At 39.5% G+C, this 18,378-nt stretch overlaps 1 protein-coding gene across 5 annotated transcripts in view; it reads left to right on the top strand.

Moving 5' to 3' along the window:
* Positions 1-18,378, top strand: part of unc-13 — a 415,821-nt gene that overhangs the window by 343,700 nt on the left and 53,743 nt on the right. For all 5 annotated transcript variants that reach the window (XM_075679885.1, XM_075679887.1, XM_075679886.1 and 2 more), the window contains exons 22-27: positions 1,409-1,506; positions 2,112-2,262; positions 3,271-3,339; positions 4,353-4,442; positions 9,227-9,486; positions 10,248-10,333. In XM_075679885.1, the coding sequence (XP_075536000.1) occupies positions 1,409-1,506; positions 2,112-2,262; positions 3,271-3,339; positions 4,353-4,442; positions 9,227-9,486; positions 10,248-10,333 (754 nt within the window). The remainder of the gene's footprint in view (positions 1-1,408; positions 1,507-2,111; positions 2,263-3,270; positions 3,340-4,352; positions 4,443-9,226; positions 9,487-10,247; positions 10,334-18,378) is intronic.

The following is an 18,378-nucleotide window of genomic DNA, read 5'->3' as shown; positions in this document are numbered from 1 at the left end:
ATCACGTTCTTGTTCAGATTTTATGCTTGATCACGTACGCTGTGCAGATTCAAATAATAAAAAACTGTTTTAAAAATATTCATATTTATGAATGGTGGCTACTCAGTTTGGTCTTTGAATTTAATAGGGCAATATTCGATTCTTTATCTGAAAGATTCATATATTTGCATACTCCTACAACCATTTAATCGCCTTGGATAGAGTTTGAAAGCACGATATGAAAGCTGACTGACAGAGTCATATCTGCTTATAAGTGCGATATCAGCTTAAGATGAGCAGCAATGAAACAAAAGTGACATTCTATGAAATGTTTATAGCACTTACTGATAAAGCTAGTATTTGAGGAGTAATAATGGCTTAACTGACTTAAGAGTTTCACTAAAATACAAGTACAAACTCAAATCATAATCTTCTGTAGGGCTTGTTTTCAGTGCAGCAGCAGAGTGACTCAAGGCATTGCGAAGTGCTTGCTTCTGTTGTTTCTTTTTTCACTTGCTTGTGTTTTTGTTTCATTCTTTCCCGGCTGTTCTTTTCATTCCACTGGTTCTTCTTTGTGCAATTGCTGTCGTCGCTGCTTCTCAGACCCCATTTTTCATAACCTTGCCACATTTACTCTCAGTTCGTTGCATATATGAAATGATCAGCATTTTTATTTCAACAACTTCAAAAAAGATTTTTACCATAGCCCGTGCTCCTTCCAGGAGTAGTTGAGTCAGAGCTTCATGCCCTGCTGTTCCTACACACATCATATGTAAGCAAACATAGCTGTAACAGTGCAAGGGAAATGAAACTTCCTACAACTTCTGTAAATAATCTAAATAGTCCATCTTTTTTTTTGTTCTCCTTGCTCTTCTTTCTCTCTTTATACTTTCTCCTATTCTGTCTGCTTTTAACCTGTTAGTCCTTTATCCTGCTGGCTGATGTTCAGATGTCAGCTGTCAGCTAGAGACTTGTGGTATGGCCAGCAAAATTCTCCTTTCCCTCCTTTCTTCAAAGAACTACAAATAAAATAAAGATTATTGCTGCTTCGTTCACATTCATATTTCACCACAACATTTAATGAGCTGAGATGCTTTGTATTTTATATTTCAATAACCCAATATGTTTGCGTTATTGATCCAAATGAGAAGACAAAACGAAAATTTTCCGTCAACTGATATCGTGAAGTCACTCTGCTGCATTTGTAACCCTTGCTATTTCCTTCAATTGCTGGCAGGCACCAACGCAAGTCCATGTACATGCAGCAGCTCTCCTAAGCTCATACAATGCTTTATGATTTTCTTCTGGGAAAGACAGGCCTGGAATCGCGCATAACAATTGGTCAAGCCACCTTGATGCTGTCAGAGATTAATAGCAGTTAAATATTCAGTCTTTGCTGAACTCTCACATACCAGTCACATTTCTGCAGGATGATGCATGGAAAATCTACTTTGAAGAAACTGCACAAGAAATTGTGGACGAGTTTGCAATGAGATATGGGATAGAATCCATATATCAGGCAATGACGTAAGTGCTCCTTTTTTTCTTCCTTTTCTTTCTGCTGAACTTTTCTCATTATAGTATGCAAAATTTTGCACATTCAGAAAAATAAGCTATATTTCAAAGCTACACTGGCTTATTGCCACGTGCATGTTTCTTTCTAATTGCACGAGTTCAAGAAAGCGTTGTAAGATATCCTCGTAGGTCGCGGCAGCACATGTGAAACATACAGATGGCTCATCACATGTTTTGTACATTATATAAGCTTTGTCTGAGGGTTGTGCCATCAGGAGTAATATGTCACTTAGACCATGAAACATTGCTAGATATTTAATTTGCCATGTCATGTTTATTGACCTATGGCACAGAGAAATTGCATTACGCTTTTTGTGTTTTATTCATTTGTAAACCACATGCTCTAAATCATTGTTATCTCCTATATTGTATTGAAATCCAGCGTAATGGTCAGATATGCATATATAATACCCTGTTCTACTGACTGTAGCAGATAACCTTTTCCTGAAGACTTGCATGTAACGTAAGATGGTCAGTGTTAGCATGAAGCCAGCCATTTGTGAAGATGTTGTTAAGACCACAGGTAGATGTAACCACACTCGCACGTGCATTTGCAGGCACTTCCACTGCCTGTCAGTCAAGTACATGTGCCAAGGGGTGCCTGCTGTGATGAGCACCCTCCTAGCCAACATCAATGCTTACTATGCACACACAGCTGCATCATCTGCGGTTTCTGCCAGTGACCGCTTTGCTGCTTCTAATTTTGGCGTGAGTCTCTGAAAATATATGCTACTTCATCTTGTCTTATTGTTTTCACTGCATTGTGCACCCTTAAAAATTATGAAAGCTCTTCGAGCCATCCTGGCTCGGTGCTGCACTCAATTTCTTGCATACTCTGGTATCTGAGTGCTTTTACCGAGATAAATGTGCTGACCTGTTTTTCTTATGTTCCCCAAGTCCTATGTTCAAGATCACTGTTGCTTCTTGTGCGCCTACCTTTCCGCAAATTTTAAGGAAGAACAGTTTTATATGTACTACCGTGTATTTACTTTACAGTTCCGTAAGCCAAATGCCTATCTTTCTGATTCACTGATTTTATATGTGCAACAAATTGCTGTCTGCTTGACTTGTGGTTCACAACAGCGTAGCTTGGAAAATTTGCTAATCCTGTTCAGTCAACTCCGAATTTAGCCATCGCTGTTTATTCTCTTCACGCACCAATTAATTCTGTCCATTTAAATTTTTAGTTAGCCACATATTTTGCATCCTCAGAATCATGAAAAGCATCTGCTGTTGAATGAATTAGGAAATTTCAGTTCTTCAGTGAGTTTTGTAAAGTTTACAAAATGTGGCCTCTATGCGAGGGCACTCTCTAAAGATGTCAGATATGAGAACATCAACATTTCATGCCTAGCATACTTGGGAAAAATCTCCCCCGCCACTTGAAATATATGCTGGGTGTAAAACATTGTGAAAAACAATGAAAGAAGTGAACCCGCTTCTTGGTAGCATACTGATATATAGAGCAAACACCCAAACGTCTATCTCGCAAGTCATTTTACTAAAACACCCCACACATATTGTTTAAACTTGCAACACAGGTTTAATCAGAAGATTTTGAAGGTTTATTTTCATCGGTGCTTTTGCTTTTGATGCACTATATTGGTTGGCATGCAAAATTCTGTATGCAGAACCTGAAGGGAATATAGACTATGCACTGTTTTGATTAAGATTGATAATGGTCCTTAAACTCTATGTCCTTTCTTTTTCTTGCAGAAAGAAAAATTTGTAAAAATACTAGATCACTTGCATAATTCTCTAAGAATTGACCTCTCTATGTACAGAGTAAGTATACCTATGCTTTTTTTCCTCCCAGCATACATAGATTCCTAATATCATTAATCAGATTTATTTGATGTAATGACATTTGAATATTTAACTGCAAACACTGTACTGGCATGAATTTTTCTTTTTGGCTGCATTAAAATGACAGTTCATGGGGCCAATGCGTAAATGTCTTGGCACCTTTGATATTAGTTTACACATTTAAGGCAGCCTAGATTAATAAATACATTTAAACCATTAATAGTATTCTTTCATAAAACTAGTAATGCAGGAGCATATTAAAAATAGATGATTTGATGCTCTGGTTTGTCTAGCAGTCCTTTGTTGCTCACTAAAGAGTTTATCGTGTCCGATATTCTGGTAAACATAAACGGGCTGGGCATTTTACTGGGTGAGAACAGGTGCAAACGGCCTGCACAGTGCAGCCATCTGGTGGTGCAGATTTCAACCAGACAAACACAGCTAATATTGTAGGTACCAAGTGTATTTTACTTTGCTGTTGGTGTAAATTTTTGGCAGCAACATGATTACACTGCTGCCAAAATTTACGCTAGCAGCGAAGTGGACTACACTTCTTTACTGCAATACTAGCTCTGAGTGTTTGTCTGGTTGAACTCTGCGCCACCTGGTGGCTGCACCGTGCAGGCCGTTCACGTTCACACCTTCACTCATCCAGTAAAAAGCCCATTCCACTTAGGTTTACCGGAATACCGGACACGCTAAATCACTATTATTTGCCAAAATTGTGCTAACGTGTTGACACCTCGCATTGCTTGAGTAGTGATATTTGTTTCAAGTGAAAGCTCTTGGGAGCTGTAAAGACCCAAAAAAGTAACTTACATTTCTCATAGTGTTCAGCCATTTTTGTACTGAAACCAGAATTCTTGAATCAACCTTATTCTGTTCTCTTGACTCAAAATTTAGTACCATACTGCGGAAAATAAAAATTGGTACTAAACTGTTTTTTTAAGTATCGCAAACAAGAGTTCACTCTCATTATAATTTTTTTTCAGAACAATTTTCCTGCATCTTCACCAGAAAAGCTACAAGATTTGAAGTCTACTGTAGATCTTCTCACTAGCATCACTTTCTTCAGAATGAAAGTAAGTGGCGTGATACTATATTATGACATTAATGTAGTTATAAACCTGGTTTTAAATTAGTTATGTTGGGTGTACACTCTTTTGTCTCTACATTGCAAACAGTAGAGACTGGTGTTTATCAAATTAAGTGCACAAGGTTATTGTGTGTGCCATATATCAGATTGTTACTTATATTACAGTAAAACTGAAAACCAAAAGCTAGTGATCGCAACATTTTATTTATAGTGATTTTACTTATGGTGATCACTGTTAAATCAACACCTGTCTTGAAGCCTATAGAGATATTGTTTCATTTCATTAGAGAGACAGCAATGTTCTCTATGACTCTTGTTCACATTCCACCACTTGAAACTGCAGAGTTGTGGCCATGTGCATTTTTTATTGGAGTGCTTCTTTTTTTTAACACAGTCACAGAAAAAGCAATTCAGTAAGGATCATCTAATATCACAAATAGCTCACAAACCATTTCAGGCAAATTCTGTTGAAATGTAGACACTGCTTGGATAAACTCATATGTGCTCAGACACTGAAATGCTCTCTTGTGAGGCTTTGGGAAAATGCAGCATATTTAATTTTTGTGCCAAAGTTATGTCCTCATTGGGGGTGCACGAATGTTCAAAAACTGTGAATATTATTGATATTATATCTTTAATATTCATATTTGATTTGACAGTTATTAGGTTCATTTCATTTCATTTTCATTTTATTTCCTTAAAGACCCCGTAGTAAAGGTATTACATAAGGGCTGGGAATACAACATATACAAACAAGTGTTATAATGCATTCAATTCTGTAGATAAAAAGTTGTTACATCTTGAACAAATTGTGAAGAGCAGGTGATGGCAACGATTTGATGAGGAAGGCCATTTCAGTCTTTAGCTGCTCGGTAGAAAAACGAGGCTGAAAATGTATTTGTGCGTGAATGTGGTTGTGCTACCTGCTGGGGATGGCCAATGCGTCGTGACCGGCGTGGTGGAGGAACAATGTATGGTGGTCGATTAAGTGTCGAATAGTAAAACCTGTGGAAGAGGGAAAGGGTGGCACTGCGGCGACGAAGGGATAGAAGTGATAAGGAAAATTCTTTTTTTAAAGATGATATGCTGACGTTGGTAAGAGTATGTGGAATGAATATACCTGGTGGCGTGATTTTGAACTGCCTCGAGGGCATTGGCGAGATATGCTTTGCTTAATGCGGATTCCAGATGGCAGATGTGTATTCGAGTTTCGTTCTTACCAATGATCTATAGGCTAACAGTTTTACATGCAATGGAGCGAGGCGAATGTGACATCTTAGAAGTCCCAATGTTTTGTTAGCCAATGAAATACATTAGTAACATGTGCATTCTAGGTTAGATCATTAGTCAAGGTGATACTTAGGTATTTGTAGGATTCCACTGATTCCACGGTGACATCACCAATCCGATAAGAAAAGTGAAGAGGGTGATGACGACGGGTAAATGAGACAAGTTTGCATTTATTAGCGTTGAGTGTCACCAGCCAAACATCACACCATTCTTGTACCTGGTTAAGGTCAGATTGAACAGTTATTTGGTCAGTGATGATATTGACTGCGCAGTAAATAATGCAGTCATCGGCAAACATATGGATATGGCAGGACACATACAAGAGCAAGTCGTTAATGTAAATTGAGGAAAGAAGGGGGCCAAGGACGAACCTCTGTGGTAGGCCTGATGTGACGAGTGTAATGTTTGAAGCATGGTTATTAAATGAGACATACTTTGAGGGGTTAGTTAAAAATTGCTCAAGCCATTTTAGGATATCAGGATGCAACTGCAAACAAGAAAGCTTTAGTAATAGGCGTTGATGAGCTATTTTGTCAAGCGCTTTCGCGTAATAAAGAAATAGGGCGTCTGTTTGTATGTTATGGTCAAGCTTAACATGAACGTCATGAATAAATAGTGCAAGCTGGGTCTCGCAAGAACGGCCCCTGTGGGAGCCCATGCTGTGAAGGATGAGAGAAGTTGTTAGCGTCTAGAAAGTTCATAATATGAGAGTAGTAGATTACATGCTCCATGATCTTGCAGGGAACACTTGTCAATGAGATGGGGTGGTAATTTAGGGGAGAATTTTTGTTGCCTGATTTGTAGACTGGAGTAACCTTCCCCATCTTCCACTCGTGTGGCATGGTGCCTGTGGAAAGCGACTGTGAAAATAATAAATAGAGAAACTCTGCAGAAATGTGTTTCGTGTTTTTTAGTAGTTTAGAGTTAATGTCATTGATGCCAGATGATGAAGACAACTTAATATTTTCTATCACAGATAAGAGCCAGCGTACTGTGAATGTGATGGCTGACATGTTGCACTGTATATTTGTGGTTGGCGGGGGAGGAAGTCTGTCCATTTCATTAGTGAAGACTGAAGAAAATGCGTTGTTGAACATATTAGCGCAGGTTAAATCTGTCACCAATTTACCCAGCTCATTAGTAAGATTATTGATACGCGTTTCCTTGGGGTTTATCACCCGCCAGAATTTTTTTGGATTAGTAAGTAAAATGTTTGGCAAGTCATAGTGAAAAAAGGTTTGCTTGGCATTGCGAATTCCGATTAAGTACGCAGCTTCAGCAGCGTAATATTTCTCCCACTGCAGCTGAGCTTGCCTTAACTATAGCATGGCGATAAAGGCGCTTTTTTATTTTCTAGTCATTTTAAAGATCTCGTAAACCATGGTTTTTGTCGATTGGTTCGAATGGTTATCCTGGGAATAAATTAGTTCTTTAGTTCACATAGTTTGTTTTTAAACAACAGCCAGTTATCATAAATCGAATGGTTGTTAAATTCATCTGCAAAGGTAGAAAAGAATGTGTTTAATTCAGTATTTATAGCCTCATAGTTACCTTTGTCATATAAACAAATTGTCTTCTCGTGCATGTCTGGTGGTGGGGGAGCGAAAGTGAGGGCAGCATGAATAACTTTGTGATCACTAATCTCACGAAGATATGTAAGGGATGTTAAGCTTTCAGGATGACTGGTTAGTATAAGACCTAAAATATTGGCAGATGTCCCCGACTCACGGGTTGGCTCCAGTACTAGCTGCGTTAAATTGTAAAATTAAATTAAGGATGGGATGACGAGTTCTTATATTCGTGGGACAATGCGATTTCTATGCTGTTTCTTTGACAGTCTGTGATGTCTTGTCAAATATGTAGCGTTTAGTACCTATGTGCAATGTTTTGTAATGCAATAAAAAGCGAGCAGATTTTGTTTTCGCAAAAGCAACAAGGTGCCTGCAGGTATTATGTACAGCCTTAGAAAAATCTTCGCCGACACTGTGTTCAGTGCCTTGGAACTTATGGCCATTTGATAGGACAGTCTCTTTTGTCTTAAAGTACGTAAATTTAACAATTATAGGGCGACGGCGCCCAGCGGTATGCCTCCCGAGACGATGTCCTCGTTCAATTTCTTTTGTATCTATGTTAATGTTAAGGTGTTGAGAGCACAGCTGGGTTACGGCTTCTTCAGACTGGGTGAATGTTTCCGAGGGATTAGTATCAGGAACACCATAAAAGATTAGGTTATTTCTACGTGATTGGTTTTCAGCGTCATCCATACGCCGTTCCAAGCAAGTGGCCAGGTCAGTAATTTTAGCAGTTTCTGCTTTTACGGCTTCAATTTCATTTCACAATGGGATGATGCTTTGGCAAAGTTTTTTTACTACTGTCACTCAGGAAGTCAAATCGGACACCATCTTATTCGTTGCCAGTAGTTGGTTCTTAATGTCTTTCATTTCTCTGATTATTTCTTTTTGGCCAGCTGATAGTTTTTGCAGCTCTTTTAGTACAAGGTCAGCACTATCGGGACCCGGGCTAGACTCAATGTCTCCTGACAAGAGAAGCAAGGACCGAATGGCACAAACACTCTCAACAGCAATAGCGACACAGCACCGGGGGCTCGGCAGCTGCACCAGAAGATAATTGCTAGACTTCTTTGCAAAAAGAGAATACTTGTTACCAACCTGCATGGCAAAGAGCAACGGGTTAGTTGTCTGCATTGTGGTACAGCAACCAAGCCCACGAGTGGTGTTGCGCAGCTAAGCACGAGGTCACGGAATCCAATCTCGGCCACGGCGGCCGCATTTCGATGCGGGTGAAATGCAAAAATGCCCGTGACCCATGCATTGAGAGCATGTTCAAGATCCCCTGGTGGTCAGAATTATTCCGGAGTCCCCCACTACGGTGGGCCTCATAATCAAATCATGATTTTGGCACGTAGAGCCCCATAATTTATTCATTCTCTTTGTGAGGCACATGCCATGGCATTTTTAACTTGTCACTTACTGTAGATATAACTTATAAAAAGAAAACTGAAGTTATAGCCACGCCTGTATAGGACAAAAAGCAGAATGAGCATACTTTCATCTTGAGGTTAACACAACACTTGCAAAAAACACGGTCGACTGTTAGAGCAACCCCACGGTATGTGCTGCCTTGCAAACATTTTAGTACATGCTCTGTCTTCCTAATATTGAGTCTGCACATGTACCGTAGTTGGTTTACCATTTGTCCTCATTTCCTACGAGTGCTGCGCAAACCTCAAGACAAATATGTGCTGACTTGCTCAGTCCTCAATCCTGGGCATGCCTTAGCACTAAAAAGCAAGTACCACTTTGTTTTCATTTCTTTCTTAATGTTTCTGTCATCTTTTATTGAGTCCTGCAGTTCGGAACGTAGTTCTTGAACCTGAAATGTCCACAGGGCACCCTTGGTCCAGAGAGAGAGAATAGCGAGCTTGCTGTGCCTAGAATGTGCCGTGTGGTGTGACTGCAGGTCCAGGAGCTCACGAGCCCACCACGGGCCAGCACTGTGGTGAAGGACTGTGCGATTGCGTGCCTTCGGTCAACGTGCCAATTCCTGTTTGAGAACTGCTATGAGCTGTTTAACCGCGAGTTCCAAGTGGAGCAGCCTGACAATAAGGAGGAGGAGCATGGTCCCAGTGTGCACAACCTTGACTTCTGGCACAAGCTCATCGCCCTCATGGTGTCCGTCATCGAGGAAGATCGTAACAGCTATGCCCCCGTGCTCAACCAGTGAGTCACTTGACAGTACTGTTAATGCTTAGCACTTGCCTCTGTATATATATATAATGCAATTAATGCACTAGCCGAGCTATACCAGTCTAGGTCAAATTTAAGCTAAATGAAGGGGGGACTACAAGTTACACAAAATAATAATTGGGGCATGATTCTAGTAAGTAAGAGAAAAATGCAAGTGGGGTGTATACAGCACAGCCTCAAAAAGCAGTCTCATGCACACATGTTGACTACAGTTGCCAACACTATACATCTATACACAAAGGAGGCATCGGCAGCATTTCAGGTGCTGTGAATAAAAGACACGAATGCTAGAGAACAGAAAATTGGGTGAGTTGGTGTTACCCTATTTGGTGCTTCCCAAGCACTGCCGTTACCATGTTACCGTAAGGGATAAAGATAGAAAAAATGAAATGGAAAAATCTTAAGAAAACTATGACACCCATCTTGACATGTTAATATGAAAATATGCAGCACAAACTCGGCAGCACAAACTCAGCAGGACAAACTGGATGAAGCACAAAGCCTAATGAAGACATTTGTTCTGCAACACCAAAGCTTAGCTAGTTATGTGCAATAAATTGCCCTTTATTTTTTAGTGCTGCATCTTCAATATCTCATTGTGTTCAGTACATAATGTGCTGTAGGTGTGAAAGCACTACCACAAATGATAAGATAATTCATTTCTTGAGGACTCCAGCTGTAATGTAAATGTAGCTCATACGTGATGCTCTCCATTTGAACTGTGACTGCTACAGGTTTCCCCAAGAGCTCAACATCGGACACCTGAGTGCACAAACATTATGGAGTCTGTTCTCGCAGGACTTGAAATATGCTCTTGAAGGTGAGCTGTATATAAGTTGCCACCATTTTCTCAACAGCTCACTGAAAAGCAAATTTTGTCTGTTCATATGGGCTGAAGTTTTTCTATTTTTTGCTATGTATAACTTTTTATTGTATTATGCTCCACATTCTTACTTTGCTAATGGCATCATGAGTTGTTTAATTATTATGAACTCGTAACTACTGAGGCTCCGCAAGTAATGGTACTGGCATTTATGCCTAAATGTTTCCTTATTACGAGAAAGCTCCATTCCTTCACTCTTCTTTTTACTTTTGGTGTGGTGAGTCATTAGATATTTCTGTTTTGTTAAAGAATGTGGTGTCCTACAGAAAGGAGTCCCAGTGTGTTGTTTGTCGTGAACTTTGTGTCTTCACCTTGTATGTTTGCCATTGTTACCTGCATCTATTTGTTTTTAGTTCCTCACTTGTCATGCTTAATATTCACTTTTGTGTACAAATGACTTAATGAATGAATAGAATTTATTGATAGGAAAGACAGAGAGGTCGACCTGAGCTAGTGCGCTCTAGTCTGCTACTCTGCACTGGGGAAGAGGGAAGGGCAGTGAAAGTATTGGGATGGATGATGATGATAAGAGAAGTGGTTAGTGCTTATGTGCATGAGACAGTTGTCTCGCTAGAACCGCTCATCGAGCTTGGTGTCCTGCAGAAACTTCAACAATACTTTTGTTGCACGCATTGAAATTGCAGTGTCAGGCCATGGGCCGAGGATAGCTTCCTCTGACAGTAGTTGTCTTAGTCTGTTTTTTTGCTATGTGCTGTTTGCACTAACATATGAGATTATGCAGAATTTATTTTACTGTAATCACAGCTGTAGGATATCGTTCTTGGACTCTAACACAAACTATGCACATACTAACAAACCAATTTAAGCTAAACGTGAAGCACTTTAAAGAAATTGTCAAAGTGCCCTTAGTAGTTTGGTTACGGTGACAAAAGCATGTCAGTTTTGTTAGCATGTGCCCAGTCTTTCCCCAACACGAACCTTAAAGGCTCACATTGTTGGAAACCTTTGTGTTGTCTTTACCCATTCCAAACTTTCATGCACCTGAGCATACCAGAAGGTTCTGCATGTGAATAATTTTGTTGCTTATGTATGAAATTCTATAAAGTTCTAAGGTATATTGCCTTTTCAGCAAGTTCAGTGTGTTGAGTAATAAATTAATATTTGTATATTTGTTACCCATTATGTAGCAAAAATATTTTCCAAATGAAAATTTTTTTTACAATGTTGTGGAAAGTTTTACGCCCTTGAAGCTTTCTAGCAAGGCTCAGTATGTGGATGATTCGGCTTTTGTTAAGTAAAAGTCTTTAATAAGTCTTCAGAATGAAACAAGAAAGAAAATATAAAATATATGGACATTTCATTTACCAATACCAGCATTATCAGTACTTCATTTCTGAGAGGCTTGCTTGTTAGTGCATATTATGCAGCATTGGTTACATAGTACAAATATGAACTGTTAAGCTTTCATGCAGAACCTTGCCACTCTATTCGAAGATGGCATCAGGCACAATGCATGCACACAGCAAGAGCCATTTCGCGTGATATCTAAAATATTTCACAGATGCTCTATATTCATGTCCTTTCCTCTCTCCGTGCCTTCTTTGCAAAAATGAGAGTACAGAACAAAATAGCATGTTCCCAGGATAGCAATTGACAATATTCACATTTACAATACCAGATACAAGCTTGACAGTGTATGAAGCTTTGGGTATTGTGGTGGGGCAAAACGAACAGCTGCTGCTAGGAAATCGTCTTGAAGGAAGGCAAAGCCAGCTGGAAGGTTTGGCATTGATTTCTAGCTGATCTGATTCATTCTTACTGTTGTATTTGCACGTAAATAATGTTAATGCGAATATAATGCGAGAGGGTATTTTCTGCCTTTCAGTAAAAGAAAAAAATATATTACTATAATAACATGAAGTGATGCCACAGTAAAACAGGAAATGACGCATAAAAGTGGATGCTAGCAGGGCTTTATACATCATTACTGTGCACTGTCGTTGCAAAATAATGTGGAAGGACAAATGCATACATAATATACACGATGTCACTGCTGACATCTCTGAGACTGCTACCAAGAACACTGTGTTTTTCCATGCAACCAAAGTTATTTGACAAGCAGCACTTCAGAAATGCCCGGGACATAATCGAACACGGCAAAGCCTTTCGCACACTGGGCAGTGATCAACCACGCAAATTTGAAGACCACTCACTTGATGTTGTCTTGCTCAAGGTTGCAAATAATACACGTAACCACATTAATGCTTTACTAACAGCGTTCTAAATCAGGAGAAAAATGACTGCGTGAAATCTCGTGCACTCTTGCATGAGGCGTAGTTAACGCTAGGGAAAATAAAAGTAAAAAATGCTTTACATATTCGTGTCACGAATCCGAATAAGATGTGAGGCGCATTCTGAGGCTGGAAACGTCGGGAAAAGAACTCGCCTTATATTCATGCAGATACGGTATATTTACTTTGAACATTATAGTTGTACACGAAACAAAATGGGGGTCTGTGTTTGAGGGAGAGGGGAGTTAATGTTGTAAAATTAAAAGGACTCAAAAAAGGACATAAACAGGACTGAACACAAGAGCACCTGTGTTGCTCAGTTGTTGTTCGAGCTTTTTCAATTTTACTATATACCACGAGCCAACTAGCCCAGCAGCAACCCTTTTTAGGTTTATGTTGTAATGGTTTGTATTTTGGGTGAGCAACGGTGTAGCACAATGTGGGCACAGTGTACTGGAAGTATATAATCGGTGTGAATGCCCAGTATTGTACAGTCCACTTCCATTAATTTGAACTTGATTGGACTGAAGAAATCATTGAATTATTCGTTGGGTTGAATTAAACAAGATGCAGAATAAAACGGCAAAAACACGCCACTGATTAATTTGGCAGTATTTGCCAGAGTCTAACACAGCCCCAAATCAAACACACGCTCACTTTCTATTTGTCCAAAGTAGAAAATTAACCTAGAGATGACATTAAAGCTCCTAAACAAAGTGTAGCTCTTGACGTGCACCTGTTTATTTAACAAGCGACATTGGTAAGGGTCCAATAGTGGCCGGTTTATTACAATCAGCTTCGCTGGATGGCTTTTTAAAGTCAGCTTTGCTGCAATACAGTTGTCTTCTGTGGTAAAGCATACGAATGCCATGAATGCTGTTTTAGGCTTGTCTCTGACAGGCAAAAAAATTTTTGCCCCATTCGTTATAAAAGAAAGTGCTTGTGTTAGGATCGGGTAAATACTCCAATCGAACATTAGTGAGCTACCATTATTGCTTAAAAGCTCTTCTTAAGGCAGATGAAAATAGTTGTTTTGGACAGGAGATTACATGTGTTCAGTGCATCCTCTGTCCCCTCCCCTAAGCTCGGCCAAGGCATGCTGCCACTAAAGGGGTTGCTATTAGGGTCACAATAGGGGACGTGCACATGCATGCTGACTGGTCAAGTTTCAATTATCCGGTGAAGATCAATTCTAGGATCGAAATAATGAAAGTTCAGGGCCACAGAAATGCAAAAGCTGCGGCCGAGTTCTTCAGTCTGGATCGGATTAACTGAAGAACTGAATTAATGGAAGTATACTGTTATAAGGCTGAAACTTGATGAATGACAGTAAAAACTTGGAAAGAAGCTAAAAATTACACAAAAAGTGATGAAATGAAAAATTATTGACATTATGTTCACTAAAAAAGTAACGAAGTGAAAGTGTGAAATAAGGACCAACCAAGCACGAGTAGTTAACCTTCTAGTTGAGATAAAGAGCAAAAAATGAAATTAGGTAAATCATATAATTAGAGCAGATAATCATGTGTCTGTTAGAATAACAATGCTTGCCAAGAAAAGAAAAATGCAGTCAAGATCATTGGAGAATTGTATGGGGCTGAGAGATCAGAAATTTACAGGCACTGGATAGAGTTGGCTCATCAACAGAAAAAGCCTTCATGCTACAATGTACTTGAGTAGGTTGATGATGGTGACACTGGAGCATATTTTGTTAGTTTGGGATTGCAGTGATATTTTTAAAACACTGATCAAATGCTGAGTTTTTTAGACAGCATCTCCTGAAATAGTCAGATGCCTAAAATTAAAAAAATATTAGTGTAGTACCACTTAAAAAAAGGTGGCCATCTTCATCTGCAGTGCAAGAATTGTGCAGTGAAAAAATCAGACCTTATAACATGCTCTTCACATTAGACAATTGATTTTTTTAATATGCCTTTAGAGATAAATTAGTTAATTTTCACAGTTTAATTTCTACAATGCAGTTTCTTTAACACTGGGAAGTAAACTTCATGCGGACGCTGTCATGTATTTCATGCAGAAGGTTTGTAGGACTTGGCTGTCAAACAAGAAGCTGCATTTGACTGTAGCACTACCTTGTAAAAGTTGTAGAAATATGTGCACGAAGGCTGCTGAAAAGCTTCTTTAAGCCCAGTACACATGCAACATTAACAAATCATGCCTATGAAATTTTCTAATTATATGGATGTTACAAGGAAGGAAGCGCACTACATATGAAATAAAATGGTGCATATTAAAGCACACCACATATAGGAAGGCTTACATGCTAATTTTAAAATTTGGCCTGTAAATATTAGATTCGACTGCAGACATTGAGTCACTAAGGAACTTCTGCCTGCACGCATGATGGCATGTCGACTGCTCTGTCTTTTTTTCTTTTGTGACAGAGACATTGAACTTATCTAAAGCAGCCATATTAGGCAGGGAAAATAATGTGCTTATATGTTTACACTTCGAATATTGCTCCATAAATGCCCATGTGCAATTTCAACAAACCTCTTAAAGAGTATATTGAGGGCAAATTGCACCCTCTCACTTGATTGATCATCACCACTCGTGCGCCATTTATAAAGAGCGGGTGCTAGGCACTAAGGCAGGGAACTAGAATGTTTCCACCTCATTTAAAAAGAATATTGTTCCTGTGCCATGCAAAATAAAAATAATTATACCTTATATTGCACACAATGTGATAACAAAACTGTCTGGGGTCATGTGTACTAGCTCTGAATATTCTGGAAGAGCCAAAATCTTGGTCTTGTATATTAGGACGTGCCTCCGCCTTTTCTTTTGTTTCTTTTTTATTTGCTATATAGACATATTTCCAAAACAGGAAAAAAAACCGTACCATCCTCTAAGAATAAAGAGCAGGCTCGTATTTGGAGCAGAAGCATGAAGTCACATACCACACAACCAGAAAATTAAAGTTTACAGAACTGTGCAATCACACAGTCAGCGCTTAGTTCAAGTTTCTCTGCTGATGTCATTGGTCCTCTTTATTATTTTATCCACTCTCAACTGCATGCCATGTAACATGACGAGCTTCGTAGGCAATTTTTTTCTGGAGTTTGTTGGTTAGTATTTCACCTACCACAGATATGAAGACACCCTGCATTACAATATAGCTGTAAGTAAGTTAGAGAAGACAGTACAATTATAGTTGCAGTAGATGGACTTCTTTCACCTGCTCTGGTTTAAAACCAGAGGACTGTGTAGCTCTTGGCATTGACATAACTGTATGCTTACTCTGGTTCTTTAGTGTCCTGTACAAGTTCAAGATCAGACCTTGAAAACACTTAGCTTGGGTCATGGGAAGGTTTTGCTTAGTGTTCAGTCATAGTGAAATCATGTTTCATTATTGTGTGCAGAAAGGTGTCAAACCTTATCCTGTGATTACGCCACTTTGCTTGTCACTTGTTACCCTGGGACCTAGCTTTGCACAGATGGAGTTCTTGAAACCTGTTCCCTATGTCCCCCGACCTTCGTGGTAACAGTTAATTGAGCCCCCGTCCCCACCCTCATTGTCTAACCCTTGGGTATGTGTATGCTCTGAACCCTGTGCTCTCTCCCATAAAGGACACCTTGCCAAGGCCGGTATGTACTAGACGTGCATTCAGAGATGGCCCGCTGTTTCTCCCTCTTTTCTTGCCCCATACTGAGAACCCTTTTCCCTACTTAGTAGCTTGCAAGTAGGAGCATTACACACAAACACAGCCCTGCCCCAGAGCTTTCAATCTAGTTACCACGTACAGCTTGTTTCTTAACCTTCAATGATGTCTCAGTTAGAGATGTTAAAAAGATAGAAAAGTGACACTAATTAGATCTTTTCTTTGTGCGTTCTCTGACATCCGCCATGCAATGCTATAACAGGGCTATTTCACTTCAACTTTCAGAAAAAGAAAAGACATTTGCCTATCACACATGTGCATAAAAATAAACTCTAAGTATCTCCCTGCACAGATGGTGAAACTCATTGCTCTGTGATATGGCAGTGTCTGTGTGGGAGCCTCTTTAGACTGTAGGTTAAAAATGCAAGCAAGCAGGTATGATTCTCGTAGTGAGCAAAGTTTGGTGGCCTCTTTTGTTTCTGCTTTTTGTCGTTTGGTTCACGTCTGGTGGGTAAGCTGTGCTTGTGTCCCATGTTGCACTGGAAAGTGGGGCTCAAAGTATGGCTGCTATGGACCAGCTTTGTTGGCTCAGCTGTTTGTGTCACTAGGGCAAGCAGTCCTCAATGTTGCAGAACTTTTGTGGCATTACTTGTTTAATGTGCAGTTACATATTTCATTACATCGACCTTGCATACATTTCTCGGTGTTTACAGTCTTTTTACTTGAAATAAGATGATCAGGTGACATACCATAATAGGAGGAAGTGATAGGTGGACATAACTCTGCAAAGATAACCAGCGGTTGTCTTAATTAAACAGTGCCTGCAGAAAGCACCACTCCTTCTCTTTTTGAATGCAACAGCTGGGTTAACCTACAATACTAAAAGCATGGTGCGGTGGTTATATACCACAAATTTAGGGGCAAACAAAGCGAGCTGAAGTGATGTGGGCTGAATAGAGCCCAGAGTGAGGTACTGTATGTTATCAAAGTCCATGTCACCTGTTTTCTCCACCTGGCATCCTCAGACACATAAGAAGGTATAGTATACACATGTTAAATATATGCTGATTTAAAACCACTTTTGAAGACGTTTTATGGAGCCACATGTAATTGCAACTATTTAATGCGTCGTGCTCACTATTTTAATAGATCCCAAAGGTTATTAGCTTGATGCAGTCTCATTAAAACATGTAGCTCTAATTTACTTTGAGCCCTACAAGTCCATTGTCTGGTGATTACTGTAGAACACTGTTTTGGGGGCAAGCATGGCCTAAGTTCGATTAAGGCTATTCGCATCGTGGTGCTGCTGCAGTAGAGGGAATGAGCACCCATATTTGTCATGGTGGCATCAGATGTTTTTCTTGAATGTTCCTTCCAACTATAGGCCCAAGGTTGGGACAGTACAATCATAGCTCCAGCTCTTTAAGTGTACCTCTTCTTTTAGTTTGTTGGTTTGTGACCAGAAGTATTCCTGAAATCACTAAAGAAAGAAGCGATGTCTTTCAAAAAATATCATGCATTGGCAAGCATACGGACTGTCCCAACCAAAGGGTTTGACTCCTAGCCTGTGTTGTGCTGCACCCTTGAACAGTTCTCTTGAACTCTGACAGATGGAATGTTTATGATGTAACTTGTAGTAGTGCTGCCTAGACTTTCTTTGCTGCTTTTGTAGAGGGCTTTAGTAATGTGAATCAGCGAGGTTTGGCAACTGTGACTGCCAGCATGAAGATGAAATTAGAGAGTGGCACCAATTAATGCCCCATGGTTTGTAATGATTGGCTACTCTGAAATATTAAGTTTCATGCAAATTTTACTGAGGAGCTGTCTGGCATTCGAACTTCCTAATAGCCATTGGAGTTATGAGCATGCTATGGATTTCACTTGTTGATTGTTACTTTACAATTTACTCGCCATTTTCTTATGAAAATCTAGCTAAAGTGCAAGGTTGACTGTTGCATCAAAACAAAATAGGATCAAAATTGTGATTCACGCATAAGCCTAAATTCCTGTATAGTCAAAAAACAAAATAGGATCAAAATGGGGTGCATGCATAAACCTAAATTCCTATAGTTTTCTTTTCCTAATCTGTCTTTCCCCATCTTCCATT

The sequence above is a fragment of the Dermacentor variabilis genome, chromosome 2 (assembly GCF_050947875.1).
Source record: "Dermacentor variabilis isolate Ectoservices chromosome 2, ASM5094787v1, whole genome shotgun sequence".
NCBI lineage: Eukaryota > Metazoa > Arthropoda > Arachnida > Ixodida > Ixodidae > Dermacentor > Dermacentor variabilis.
Note: the sequence above shows the minus strand (reverse complement) of the source record. Positions and strands in the feature narration are given on the sequence as shown.